This window comes from Panthera pardus, unplaced genomic scaffold, assembly GCF_024362965.1.
Source record: "Panthera pardus isolate Hobbes unplaced genomic scaffold, ASM2436296v1 HiC_scaffold_22, whole genome shotgun sequence".
Lineage (NCBI taxonomy): Eukaryota > Metazoa > Chordata > Mammalia > Carnivora > Felidae > Panthera > Panthera pardus.
The window spans coordinates 27,209,003-27,224,923 of NW_026526788.1; the positions used below are offsets into that span (position 1 = coordinate 27,209,003).

Genomic DNA, 15,921 nt, shown 5'->3' on the forward strand with positions numbered 1-15,921 from the left:
TATTTCTTTTTATTATTTATTTATTTATTTATTTATTTATTTATTTATTTATTTTTATTTAATTTTGAGAGAGAGAGAAAGAAAGAAAGTGTGCTTGCTGGTGGGGAAGAGGCAGAGAGAGAGGGGGACAGAGGATCCAGTGCAGGCCCTGCACTGACAGCAGAGAGCTGATATGGGGCTCAAACTCTCAAACAGCAAGATAATGACCTGAGCCAAAGTCAGACGCTTAACCAACTGAGCCATCCATTTGCCCCTCATTCCGTATTTGTCAAGTAATCACAGAAGATTCTGAAGATTTTGAAGAACAAAATGTTTGCAAACAGACTGTGAAAGACAGTACAGAGCATTTCTCTGGAACCATAGGACCAGTTTCCTGTTTAAGCAACATAAACAAAAACCTGGGGTACCAATGATACAGCTGAAAGAGGATTTGGAAACTATTACGTACTTATAACATCTGGCCCAATTATATATCCTAACAGTTCTGGCATTACTAAACATTCATAAGTGGCTAAGGTCTGTAGCTAATTTATATAACACATATTTATAAAACACTTACCTTTCCCAATAAATATATTTACTGCTAGAAATAAATTTCAAATCATCTAACAACAAGAGGCAAGCACCTATCAGATGGTGGAGCAACCTATTGCTTAACAAACAACACAGGCAGAGATCTTCTTTCCACATGTATGAATATTTGGTAGCCACAGAGATTCAAATATCAGGAATAGTGCAGCTGTTACTGGGGACTGAGACTTACCAGTACTTGTAAGGAAGTTAACATTTCTCATCACGCCTTCAGTGTAAGCTCCCGGCTCATAACTGTCCATTTCACCTGTGACAATATGAGCAAGTCTTGCTGCCCGTCCTCTGATGGCACCTGCAGCACGGTCTAAGTTATCAGCATCCTGGTCTCTCAAGGCTATGATACATTTGTTGACATCTTCTAGGATATGGCTCTCTGCAAGTAAACAGATCAAATTAGCGGTGCATATTACAATCCATGTTAACTTCTGACCTCAGAGGTGGTACCCAATGGGAATAAAGGACATTGACAATTATGAAAGAAAAAAAAGGCATGATTCTGCTTTTATCTCCTTAATAGCAAAATTTGTGAAATATAAAATTTTATATTTTTATCTGTACTTTTAGAAATGACATATTATTTTATTTTTTAAATAAATGTGTATTTTATTATTATATTTTAAATAAATGTGTATTTTATTTATTTTGAGAGACAGAGACAGAGAGCACACACCGGGGGAGAGGAAAGAGAGAGAGAATCCCAAGCAGGCTCCACATTGTCAGTGCAGAGCTGGATGCGGGGCTCAATTCCACGAACCACGAGGTCATGACCTAGGCTGAAATCAAGATCAGATGCTTAACCAACTGAGCCACCCAGATGCCCCAGAAATTACATATTATTTTAGATTTCAGTTCCAACTGACTCAATTTTAGATTTGAGTGACTGATCAGTACGAATTGAGGAAAATTTCTAGATTAAAATAGTGGAATGATAGAATGATGGAATGCTTAATTCTGATTAAAAGCAACACTATACAGGTTATAAAACACTTAAAAATATCAGGTATCCCAAATATATAGAAAAAGAAAACCATGGAGTTCCATTCAACTGATGTTCACTTCCCCACACCAACAAGCAATTCTCTGGACACCAAATTAGTGTTCTACGATTCAATTCCAACACTCACCACCCAGTGATAGCATCACATTCCACAGGTTAAGGGTTCAGTCCTATGAAACTGCCCCCCTGCCCGACCTCAGAGCCGGTTGTAGGCCCAGGTTGTTATGTGTACTTCTGACCCTGCTGGCTGGCCACAAATCAGGTCCCACAACCTCCTCCTTGGGTTTAAGTTTCTAGAGCATCTCACAGAACTCAGAGAAACATTTTACTTTCTAGATTCAGCTCTTATAACTCAAAACAGCCAGGTGAAAATTCCATAAAGCAAAATATGTGGGAAGGGCAAGGAATTTCCGCTCCTTCTCCAGGTGTGCCATTTTCCACGCAACCCCAAGTATTCCCAACTTGGCCTCTCTCCAAAACCTGTCCTTTTGGGGTTTTATAGAGGCTTCATTACACAGGCATGATTAATTAAATCACTGAATCACTGGCCTTTGGCACTTGATTCAACCTCCAGTCCCTCTTCCACCCCAGAGGCCACAGGATGGGACTGAAATTCCATAATTGCAACCTTCTAATCACAAGGTTGATTAATTACCCTGGCAATCACCCCACAGTGGGATGGGGGGTGGGATACAAATGTCACCTCATTAACATAACAAAAACACTTTTATTGCTCTCATCATTTGGGAAATTCCAAAAGTTTTAAGGTTCCATGCCAGAAATGGGACAAAAACTATATATATACATATATGTTTATATGTGTGTATATATACACACATATATATACATGTATATATATGTATATATATGTGTGTATATATATGTATATATATACATATATATATGTATATATATGTGTGTATATATATGTATATATATACATATATGTATATATATGTATATGTATGCATATATATCTGTTTATTTTTGAGAGAGAGAGAGAGATGGTGTGAGCAGGGGAGGAGCAAAGAGAGAGACAACAGAATCTGAAGCAGGCTCCAGCACAGAGCCCAATGTAGGCTGGAAACCAAAAATTGTGAAATCATGACTGAGCCACCCAGATACCCCACATATATATTTCTTACTATAAATCATAGTATTTCATCTGCCAATCTCCTTTAGTCTGCCTGATCAACTTCTACCATTGTTTCAAAGCATTAGTCAAATGTTCATTCCTTAGGAAATCCATGCTGACTTATAGTAAGACAAATTTGGTTCTATGCTATTTAGGATTCCCATCAAATGGCTTATATGTTTTCATTACAGGTTCTTCCCATGTTTTAATGATGTACTAATCAATCTATCTCTCAATTTTATTGCTTGAGGTATCATATCTAGTCCCTAGTATAATACATGGCACCTGTTAGACCAATAGGAATGTTTGTTGGGTGAATGAATAAAGTCCTCTTATAACACACCTAGGACCAGTAAATTGTTTTGTCTAAATCCTAAATCATGGTTTAGAAACCTAGGTAGACAAATACCTGTGCACTTAAGTTTTGACAAATTAACTCATATAAAGGACAGTCTGTTCGTTTGCATGAAAAAAACTAAACACTGAAAACCTTCATTATAAACTCACTAGAATTTTCACCTAATTTGTAGCGTTTAGTCATGAATGTGCCATTAAGGCCTATAATAAATCCAAGCATGGTCCTATCTCAATAGAAATTGTATATTTCCCCTGGAACTGAAAGTACAAGTTTCAATGTGGAAGGTATATAATCATCAACTTTTTTTTTAAGTCCATAGGTGTGTACTTTAATGACACATTAAGAAGCTATTATTTTTCAAATATGTTGGTAAGTTGTTTTTAAACTAATACTACTGGGGTGCCTGGGTGGCTCAGTTGGTTAAGCAATTGACTTTTGATTTCAGCTCAGGTCATGATCTCATAGTTTTCGAGGCCCTACATTGGGCTCCCCAACACTTGGGATTCTCTCCCTCTCTCTCTGCCCCTCCTATGCATTCTCTCTCTCTCTCAAAATAAATAAATCAACTTAAAAATTGTAAATAAATTAATACTACTAGTTTACAAACACACATGTATATATAATGAATGTTTTATTTGTATTCACTAAAGTTGGTTAATTTTAGATTGTAGAGCTGTTTTTTCAGCCCTAAAATAGCGAAAAAATATTTAGGGAAAAACAGTGGTTATTTTTGGAAGATTAATTTCTAATAAACTGTAATTTCTGTTTAATTAAAGGCAAAATCATAGCCGCCACAAATTATTTTTTTCCTAGTAAATTTTGCACAGGAAAAAAACATACAAAGAATATTCACTAAGAGTGAATCGAATGTTCACCTCTGCTATAGAACAATGATATACAGTCACCAATTTATTTTATTATTCAAAGCAGATAATAAAAACATAGCAAAGGCTTTTCTGGTTCTTTTTTGCTGGCCTTATTAAAATTTGTGTGGTTATTGCTTTGAGCAATACAATCAGAAGCCATAGTACGAATCACATTGAAGAATTAGAGAGGGGAGGTCAGATATGGAAAGAAAAGTCCTACATGAATGTATACAATATGTTGAAAATAAGTGAAATAAGTGACGAGAAACATATAACCAGACTTAACCTGAAGCAGTTATATTGAGAATGTTGGAGATGATGATTAAATGATCTTTTGAATTACTGAGATTAAATATAGCACAAAAGCATTAGGAAAGGTTTGCAACATTTCCATTATTGTGACACTTTCCCATTACCCTGAATGTTTCACAAGATGCTTGAAGTGATTTGCATGAAATTCTAAACATAGAGTGCCAGAAAAAGAAAATAAGAATGCTGGGCACCTCCCACATATGTACAGTAATTAAACATTAAACTAATTTCTTAAAAACAATTATTTCTTTGCTATTCATATTTCAAGTGAATTTAAGTAGCTGGAAAGACCTTCAGGATAGCTGGAGTTTATATGTCTAGCTATATAACCTTAAAACTCTAGGAAAGAAATTAAACACCAAATACCTTGTATAAAACTTCCTACTGATGCATACTCTGAAGTCTTTGCTAATGAAATAGGTTTACTTGTTAGACATGGCAAAGATCGTTAGGAACTCTACCTCCATTTGGTTTTTTCCAACTGTAGAGGCACTTGGACTCAACATTCACATAAAATGAGGTTTAAGAGAAAGAAAATGTGTTATTATAGAACAGCACATTTGGAATATGATATTTTTGTAGAATTGACTGAAGATTTGTCTTTGTTTCAGAGTGCCCATTTAACATTTGATTTGGGGTGAGGAATGGAATGTCCTGGTGTTACTGCAAATCCAGAAGTGCATTATTTGTAGAGCAGAGAATTGCTGAAGTACTAGCAATTCCTATCAATCATTTTATAGCCTTCCAGAGATGCAAAGGGTGATTTCTGTTAGGTTGAAAAACAGTAACAAACAAAGTGGTAAAGGAACGGATTTTAGACAAAAGATAATTCATCTGTTGCAAACTTCTCTGGGTAACTCCATCTTCAGTCACTGTGGCAAGCATCACACTATAAGATTTTCAAATGCATTTAAACTTTTTCTATGATTTTTTCACAATTCTTCAGTTTTCCAAAATTAAAGCTAGACTTTGCCTTAGAGAAAGTAGAAAACAAACAAACAAACAAACAAACAAAAAACCCAGTGAGACCAAAAAGTTAATTTATTGGCTTTTGACCTCCAAAGCAGAAGTTTAAATCCATAGCCCAAAGAAAATACTGGAAGTACAAGCACATTTTATTTGCAAGAACCAGACTGTTTGGGAGGTAAAAGTCTGTTTTCTTTTAATTCCCAAAGCCGGACTTTGAATATATCAATGACAAAGCTGGAAGAAGTAGAGGGTTTATGTTATAATCCATTGAGTGGGGAATAATATACCATCAACTATTTCCTCCCCTGATATCTGCACACCTAAAATGAAATTCTAAGGAGAAGAGGGGAAGAGAGAAAAGGATATTTTTTGTAAAGATTTATTTTTCTAAAGAGACTGAGTTATATATAAGCCAAAAGAGGTTAAGTCTCTTAAACTGGGAAGGGTAAGAATAGCTACTCACTGTATATGAGCTCAGAGTAAAACTAAATTTTATAAGCAAATAAGTCTCCATTTTTGCACACCTGGACCTATAACTGTAAATTTAAAACTCATTACATAGGCAACAACACAAATATTCAAAAATAAAAACAAATAGCAAAAAAAAAAAAAAAAAAAAAGAAAGAAAAGAAAAAAACCCATGAAACTAAAGGCAAATGGAATGCACCAGAAAGTTATTCTTTGTTTATGTATCTCTATTAAGGTGGTTAAAAGTTCCGTTTGGCAAGAATTTGATCATGAGGCTTGATCTCTGAATTAAGTGATATCCTGCATAAAGATGTAGGAAGGTACTACTTTGAAAATAAGGGGCATGAATGGAGCTAAACATAAAACATTTTAACATTCCTCTTCCCTTTTCTACACCGTTAAAACCTTTCAATTGTCCCCTCTCCCTAATGTAAGTATTATTTCATGTTAGAAAATGAGATGATATAAAAGATAAATAAGGTCCAATGTCTGTTCACAAAGGGTTTACAAGTTGGTAATCAGAAACAATTATTTTCATTCATCATCTTTTACTCTTTTCAAATTATAAGGGCCAAAATTATTGTCATTTTATAATTTAAGTGAATTTTGTTAACCTTTTCCACAAAAGTTTCTCCAGTTGGTCCACACTATATAAGCTGTTTATTCTACATTGAGCCTTAACCAGCTCAAACTTTCCTGACCTACTTTGACAATAATCAAAGGAAAAACAAAGTTTAAAATTGTTACTTCCAAAATAGTTCCTTACCAACTGTACCAACTATACTTACAGAAACTCTGTAGTACTTATGAGATTCAATTCTATAGAAATCAAAACCACAAAAGAAAAAAAAAAAAAAACAACTCACTGAAGCCTTCATATTTCTTTCACTATGTGTTAAGTAGGCTCCTATAACTAGTTTAAAAGTTTATCAAAAGCTTGGAAATAGGCAAAAGTACTATTGCATACTTTTTCAGTGTCCTGTCGGGCAGAAATTGTGAGTCAGGCCTAAAATCTAATTCCCCAGGCGTGTGTAGCTTTGCTATTTACTATTGGTTAGGATACTTTACAACTCTGTAGGGGTGCTGTTTTTGTTTCTAAAACTGATAGCCATACGAATGATTCTTGTCACATAGAAATACAACTTAATTTTTATCTGGAACAGAGAGAAATAATTTTTGTAGCAAAAATAATCCTAAGGATTACATTCTTATTGCTCTGTAGTGCAATCGCAAGTTTTGTTTCTAAATTAGCAATTTCACTTAATCGTTCTTTCTTCATTCAATTCTCCTTAAACGAGACTTATCATCATGATGGCTCTCAATAATTAATTTTTGACACAAGCTCACTTTTTATTTGTAAAAATCTTGCATTCAACTTTGGAAATTATTCTTTGTGTGGTTTGCCTTGGAATGTACCGATTTGTCAAGTATTTTTTTTTTTCCTATTCAGGGGAAAAATATGTAAAGCAAAAGTTACATGTTGAATAATAAATCTGTATTTTAATGCAAAACTATAAAGCTCATAGGAGAAAATCTAGGTAATCTTGGATTTGGCAATGACTTTTTAAATGCAATGCTGAAAGTATAAATTATGAAAGGAAAACTGATTAAGTTACAATTCATAAAAAATAAAAACTTCAGTCTGCAAGAGACACTGTTAAGAGTATGAAAGACAAGTCACAAATGGGGGGAAATATTTGCAAAACATATATCCTAATAAAGGTCTAGTATCCAAAGTTTATAAAGAATTCTTAAAACTCAACAATAAAAAACCTCAATTAAAATGAGCAAAAAATCTCAGCAAACATCACAAAAAGACGATAAGCATATGAAAAGATACCCAACAATACACATCATTGGGGAACTACAAATTAAAGCTAGTGAGATACCACAATACACCTATTAGTACGGCCAAATTCCAGAACACTGAGAGTACCACATGATGATTGTAGGGCAACAGAAATTCTCATTCATTGCTTCTGGGAATGAAGACTGATATATTAACTTTGGAAGACAGTTTGGTCGCTTCTTACAACACTAAACATACTAGTAACATACTATCTAGCAATTGCCCTCCTTAATATTTATCCCAAAGAGTTAAAACTTATATTCCCACAAAACTTTCTCATGAGTGTTTATAGCAATTTTACTTATCATTACATAAACTTGGAAGCGGCCAAAAAAAATTGGAAGCAAACAAAATGTCCTTCAATAGATGAGTGGAAAAACAAACTGATGCAGGCAGACAATGGAATATTATTTAGCAAAAAATGAAATGAGCTATCAAGCTAAAGTAGGAAAGCTGAAGGGACTCCACTGAGAAAGGTTCCATCTCTGCTGTTTTTCTGCTAGGCCCCATTTACTCATGTTCCATAGTTTGTTTCTGAATAAGCCAAAAAAGCTATGTTCCCACTTCAAGGAGGAAGCAAGAAAGTTTATTATTCTGAGTTTTGTCCCAGGCCCCGAACACCTGTTAACACCTAATAAGACCCAGATCCCAAACATGTTCCAGGACATTAGCTTCAAACAAACCTCAGCTGATGCTGGCATCAAAACCCCCACCTTCAGGACTTTATGGAATAATACATATTGTTCACTTGACACTTGCCTTTGACTGGACCCTACCCTGGATTCCTGGAGGAACATGTACTCTAGCCAATATAAACCCCCAGCACCAAGGAACAACAAGAGCGCTTCTCCTTTCCTTTCTGAGTCTTCCTGACACTGCTCTGTCACTTATGCTATCCAGTAAATTCTGTTTCCACTTTCTCTGGCTCGTGTTTGATTTCTATCCTGCCTGAAGCCAAGGACTCTCTTGGCTGGCCTTGTGAGACCTTCCCCTGGGTCCTCAGACCCAGCCTGTCTGCATCAAAGACACACACACACACACACACACACACACACGCACGCACGCGCGCGCGCGTGCGCGCATGGGAAAGGAGGAAATTTAAATGCATATTTCTAATGAAAGAAACAAATGTGAAAAAGCTACACACTGTATAATTCCAACTATATGACTACCGGAAAAGGGAAAACTTTGGACACTATAAAAATAAAAAGCTCATGGTTTGCAGAGACTCTGGGCTAAGGAGGGAGGAATAGATGGAGCAAAGGAGATTTTCAGTGTAGTAAAACTATTCTGTATGACACTTTCATGGTGCATAAATGTCATTATACATTTGCCAAAATCCATAGAATTTACAACAAATAATGAACCCTAATGTAAACTATAGAACGTAGTTAATGAATCAATATTGGTTCATCAACTGTACCAAAAAAGGAAATTCTTCAAATATTTGGTATTTATTGTGAAACCCCACTTTAGACTTTTAATAAGCACTGTTTAGCTTCTAAATTGTGACAGCTAATAATGTTTAATCCCACATATTCAACAACATAATATACAGATGTCTACAATTAATGAGGTAATGATTTTGAACATGCTTCAATTTTTCCCAGAATATAACTAAGAAAGGGTTTGGTTCTTTCTTTAATTCTCCTAGCTTTCACAGAGTAATAACTCTATTAATTTGTTTGAGTTTAAAAAGAAAAATAATTTGAGAATGTCTGTTGATCTGCAAGCATTGTGCTAAATATACGTGTATTATTTCATTAAATTCTTATAATAATCCTAAAAGACATGTATGTTACATTTCAGCATTAAAGATGAAGAAATAGAGACTTTGAACAGATAAGTATCTTTCCAAAATTCATAGTTACAGTAATTGAGCCATAACTCAGAATCAAATTTGTCCCACCTGCTAAGGTCCTATAAACGCTAAAGTCTCATCTGGCTTTAAGATATAGTGATTCTATAATTATATTATTCAGCTATCTTAAATGTACAATGTGAAGGGGATATTATAGGTTTAAAATATTTTCTAAATTTTACAGAAATAATGCAAAGGTTGTTTATAATATTATATAGTTGAATGTATTATAAGTTTTCACATTAACTTAATTGAGCATGGGATACCATCTATGTATATTTAGATAGATAGTTTTAATTCTGCAAATCTCACTTGGGCAGCACTCTAGTCATGTTAATATTCTGGATCTGTATAGAGCCATCATAGCTAGAGGAAACCTAAAATATCCTAGAGACATCACCAGAAAAGATATCCATAGGAGAATCAATTAACAAATGAAGTGCAATTCTACAGCTATTTAGCTATTCTGATGTAGGGGCAAAAGTTTAGGTTATTGCATTTTATGCTACCCTATTTGACAAAAAACAAATGGAAAAAATAAACCAAACCTTAGACATTCTTATTCAATGCAGACTTTCTTGCATGACTCCTCTCAGACTGAGTTTTTTCATGTTAATTGTCCCCTTCTTCCTCTCCCATAGACCAAGAACTATTAACATCTAATATCAAAGCAGTAGGCTTAAAAAAAAAAAGGCAAAATAGCTTTGAGAATATTACCAGATTGAACATCAGGATTGTCAGCAGGAGCAGACAGTAGTGAGCAATTCTCCCATATTATGCAATAAAACCATTCAATTCCTGTACACTGGATGCCTCTTGCTGAACACTCTTGTAAAAAACAGTCAGTATTCATTTGGGTGCTATTCCTTTATAGTTCAAAATACAGAACAACTTGGTGTCCAATTATGAAATTTATACTTTTTGACACAGAGATAGGAAAATCCTGGCACTATTTTAAATTACTTCCTTGAGTGTATAATGCATGTAGCAGAACATATGCTCCAAAGAATGAAGGACATAATGTAAATAACAAATATAAAGATAAAATTAGGAACAAATGAATTGTTTATAAGCTGGCAAATTTCCTTCCTTCCTTCCTTCTTTTCCATCCCTTCCTCCCTACCTCCCTCCTTTGTCCCTTTCTCCCTTTCTCTCTCTCTCCCTTTCTTTCTTTCTTTCTTTCTTTCTTTCTTTCTTTCTTTCTTTCTTCCTACATTAAGTATACATTAAGTATAAAGTTCAATTGTTTCAATTACCTTCTAAATTACAATATTTCTCCACATTAAGAAAGGCTAACTATTAAAAAGTACAAGATTATTATTGCATATATGCCATAGCGAAGTTTACTTCCATAGTCAATGAATTTATTGAAACTTAATCACAATGTCCTTTTGTTGAAATTTATATTTCTCTTATATGTTGCTCTCAAATGCACAAAAATTTACAGAGTACACCCTTCTCTGTGAGATAAATTCTTTCTCAGTCTCATTTGGAATTGTTTCAAGGAACCTATTACAATGTGGAATTTGCGATGCATATGAAAAAGAAGCCCATGGGTTAGAAGTAAATTCAGGATATAGTTTCTGATCCACAAATCAGTGTTTTCACAAAATGATCTGAATCACCATGATTGTTTTTTAGAAATACATAGAATCCTACAAAACTACACGTAATTGGATAGCAAATTATAAGAACTAATAACAGGTGAAGTGTCAAAAATGCTGTTTAAAATATATAGGTACTATCCTACCAGGAAACTCAGGATACTTCCTTCATCTTAACTCAGATTTCTAGAGTCTGTGCTAATATTATGTATTTACCTTTCTATGAGGTTTCTCCATGAAGTTCCTACAAAGCTCTCTAGGAGATTCTCAAATGTATCCTACTCATAGCCATCTTATAACCTTTGAACTATATCCCAATTTCACCAGCATCAGTAATTTTTCTCTTTAAGTGCTCTCTCTTTTTAATGTTCTGTGTATTTATATATTGTTATTTGATTTGCTAATTTAACTCTGAAAATATACACTGGATCCAAAATCTTAATGAATAAACATGGATTTATTCAGATATTAAAAGAAGGACATTAAAAATATCTTGTTATATCTAAATGTTTTTTCTCCTAATTAGGATGAAATTAGGCAGAGATAATAATGCAGTTTACTAAGCACCATTTAAAAGGTATTGAAATTGCTAAGTAAAATAGTCATGAACTACACATTTCAAGAGAATGATTATAAAGGCTTTCACCATGGTTATAAGTTGGGTATTCACATGAAAGTGAAATCTAAAGTTGATGACATGTATTAATACCTTGTAAATAAACCTAGTTTATGGGAAGGCTGTCATAGAGGTACTTAATTAAAGGTAAAACAACCTTCTCCTTTTGTTTTCCTATGACAGGTATAGAAATGTTTATAAGTGATTCAGTAATGCCAAGCAAAAAATCACTAAAACAGTTATTAAGCATTTTAGAGAAATGAATTCACTCTTCAATCTATGCAGTGGATTGGTAGAGTTCTATCAAGAAATGAGAGTCACGAAATTATCACTTTCAAATTGTTTTTCTAGTAAACCAACATGCCCTTCTACACATATGTAGGCTTATGGATTTATGTCATAATAAAATTTAAATTTCAGCTACTGATTAAAATAGTAACCACCAATAAGTCTATTATATAATGCGAACTAACCATTGGTGAGCATAAATAATAACTTTATTTAATGGAATGTTATAAAATAATTTAAAAGCTTATAAAATATTTAAATTGCATAAAAGGATGCTTGTGAGATGATTTTAAGGGAAAACATCAGGATATATATCTGTTAAAAAAGAATCTTTGTTTAAAAATCATCTCTATGTATTCGTATGTTTGCATTTCTTTGTATGTACTATATAGTTCTATTGCTTTCTAGAAAGTCTGGGAAAACATTTTCAAACTTCTAACGGTATGTGTTTATACACTGTGGAATTATGGATAAGTTTAATTTTTTCCCAAAGCATTTATTTCAAATTATATTCTACTCTTAATTAACAATGTTATTAAAGAATAAAACTTAATACGTAAAACTTGGAAAACGAAGCACATCATTTGTTAGCAACTATATGTTGCTGAAGTAAATATAAATCTGATACCCCCAGATAAATATTAACGTTCTTAATTATTCCGGGATTATTTTTCTTCTTTCTCTTTCTTTTTTAAAAAAATTCTAATGTTTATTTATTTATGTAGAGAGAAGGGGAGAGAGAATGGAGAGGGGCAGAGAGAGAGGAAGAGAGAGAATTTCAAGTAGGCTCCATGCTGTCAGCGCAGAGGCCGACGTGGGGCTCCATCTCAGGAACCATGAGATCATGACCTGAGCCGAAAACAAGAGCTGGACACTTAACCAACAGAGCCACCCAGGTGTCCCTCTTCTTTCTCTTTCTGTTTGCAAACTGGTAGTAACTGTAAACTGATATTTAAAAAATATATATTTAGGATCTTGGGAAGATGGCGGCGTAGGAGGACGCTGGGCTCACCACACGTCCTGCTGATTACTTAGATTCCACCTACACCTGCGTAAATAACCCAGAAAACCACCAGAGGATTAGCAGAACGGAGTCTCTGGAGCCAAGCGCAGACTAGAGGCCCAAGGAAGAGGGTAGGAAGGGCAGCTAGGCAGTGCGCACTCCACGGACTGGCGGGAGGGAGCCGGGGTAGAGGGGCGGCTCGCCGGCCAAGCAGAGCCCCGAGTCTAGCTGGCAAAAGCAGAGGGGCTGGACGGACTGTGTTCAGACAGCAATCGCGACTTAGCGTCTGGGAGGTCGTAAGTTAACATCTCTGCTCAGAAAGCGGGAAGGCTGGAGGACAAAGGGAGGGAGAGCTGCTGAGCCCCCGGACGACAGAGCTCAGTTTGGTGGGGAACAAATGCTCTCGCCAGTGCCATCTCCCTCGCCCATCCCCCAGCCAAAATCCCAAAGGGAACCAGTTCCTGCCAGGGAACTTGCTCGCTCCGCGCAAACACCCAACTCTGTGCTTCTGCGGAGCCAAACCAGATCTGACTCCCTCCCGCTGACACAGGGCCCCTCCTGAAGTGGATCACCTAAGGAGAAGTGAGCTAAGCCTGCCCCTCCTGCCCCCGTGCACCTTGCCTACCCACCCCAGCTATTACACCAGATCCATAGCACCACAAGCCTGGCAGTGTGCAAGTAGCCCAGATGGGCCACAACACCCCACAGTGAATCCCGCCCCTAGGAGAGGGGAAGAGAAGGCACACACCAGTCTGACTGTGGCCCCAGCGTTGGGCTGGGGGCAGACATCAGGTCGGACTGCGGCCCCGCCCACCAACTCCAGTTATACACCACAGCACAGGGGAAGTGCCCTGCAGGTCCTCACCACTCCAGGGACTATCCAAAATGACCAAACGGAAGAATTCCCCCAGAAGAATCTCCAGGAAATAACAACAGCTAATGAACTGATCAAAAAGGATTTAAATAATATAACAGAAAGTGAATTTAAAATAATAGTCATAAAATTAATCGCTGGGCTTGAAACCAGTATACAGGACACCAGAGAATCTCTTGCTACAGAGATCAAGGGACTAAGGAACAGTCACGAGGAGCTGAAAAACGCTTTAAACGAAATGCAAAACACATGGAAACGACGACGGCTCGGATTGAAGAGGCAGAGGAGAGAATAGGTGAACTAGAAGATAAAGTTATGGAAAAAGAGGAAGCTGAGAGAAAGAGAGATAAAAAAATCCAGGAGTATGAGGGGAAAATTAGAGAACTAAGTGATACACTAAAAAAAAATAATATACGCATAATTGGTATCCCAGAGGAGGAAGAGAGAGGGAAAGGTGCTGAAGGGGTACTTGAAGAAATTATAGCTGAGAACTTCCCTGAACTGGGGAAGGAAAAAGGCATTGAAATCCAAGAAGCACAGAGAACTCCCTTCAGATGTAACTTGAATCGATCTTCTGCACAACATATCATAGTGAAACTGGCAAAATACAAGGATAAAGAGAAAATTCTGAAAGCAGCAAAAGATAAACGTGCCCTCACATATAAAGAGAGACCTATAAGACTCGTGACTGATCTCTCTTTTGAAACTTGGCAGGCCAGAAAGGCTTGGCACGATATCTTCAGGGTGCTAAACAGAAAAAATATGCAGCCGAGAATCCTTTATCCAGCAAGTCTGTCATTTAGACTAGAAGGAGAGATAAAGGTCTTCCCAAACAAACAAAAACTGAAGGAATTTGTCACCACTAAACCAGCCCTACAAGAGATCCTAAGGGGGATCCTGTGAGACAAAGTACCAGAGACATCACTACAAGCATAAAACATACAGACATCACAATGACTCTAAACCCGTATCTTTCTATAATAACACTGAATGTAAATGGATTAAATGCGCCAACCAAAAGACATTGGCTATCAGAATGGATAAAAAAACAAGACCCATCTATTTGCTGTCTACAAGAGACTCATTTTAGACCTGAGGACACCTTTAGATTGAGAGTGAGGGGATGGAGAACTATTTATCATGCTACTGGAAGCCAAGAGAAAGCTGGAGTAGCCATACTTATATCAGACAAACTAGACTTTAAATTAAAGGCTGTAACAAGAGATGAAGAAGGGCATTATATAATAATTACAGGGTCTATCCATCAGGAAGAGCTAACGATTATAAATGTCTATGCACCGAATACCGGAGCCCCCAATTATATAAAACAATTACTCACAAACATAAGCTACCTTATTGATAAGAATGTGGTAATTGCAGGGGACTTTAACACTCCACTTACAGAAATGGATAGATCATCTAGACACACGGTCAATAAAGAAACAAGGGCCCTGAATGATACATTGGATCAGATGGACTTGACAGATCTATTTAGAACTCTGCATCCCAAAGCAACAGAATATACTTTCTTCTCGAGTGCACATGGAACATTCTCCAAGATAGATCATATACTGGGTCACAAAACAGCCCTTCATAAGTTCACAAGAATTGAAATTATACTATGCATACTTTCAGACCACAATGCTCTGAACTTGAAATCAACCACAGGAAAAAGTCTGGAAAACCTCGAAAAGCATGGAGGTTAAAGAACACCTTACTAAAGAATGAGTGGGTCAACCAGGCAATTACAGAAGAAATTAAAAAATACATGGAAACAAACGAAAATGAAAATACAACAATCCAAATGCTTTGGGACGCAGCGAAGGCAGTCCTGAGAGGAAAATACATTGCAATCCAAGCCTATCTCCAGAAACAAGAAAAATCCCAAATACAAAATCTAACAGCACACCTAAAGGAAATAGAAGCAGAACAGCAAAGGCAGCCTAAACCCAGCAGAAGAGGAGAAATCATAATGATCAGAGCAGAAATAAATAATATAGAATCTAAAAAACTGTAGAACAGATCAACGAAACCAAGAGTTGGTTTTTTGAAAAAATAAACAAAATTGACAAACCTCTAGCCAGGCTTCTCAAAAAGAAAAGGGAGATGACCCAAATAGATAAAATCATG

At 36.0% G+C, this 15,921-nt stretch overlaps 1 protein-coding gene across 3 annotated transcripts in view; it reads right to left on the bottom strand.

Annotated features, from left to right (window-relative positions):
- Positions 1-15,921, bottom strand: part of CTNNA3 (catenin alpha 3) — a 1,799,646-nt gene that overhangs the window by 466,788 nt on the left and 1,316,937 nt on the right. For all 3 annotated transcript variants that reach the window (XM_053888526.1, XM_019444306.2, XM_053888525.1), the window contains one exon: positions 764-964. In XM_053888526.1, coding sequence (XP_053744501.1) covers positions 764-964 — 201 coding nt within the window. The remainder of the gene's footprint in view (positions 1-763; positions 965-15,921) is intronic.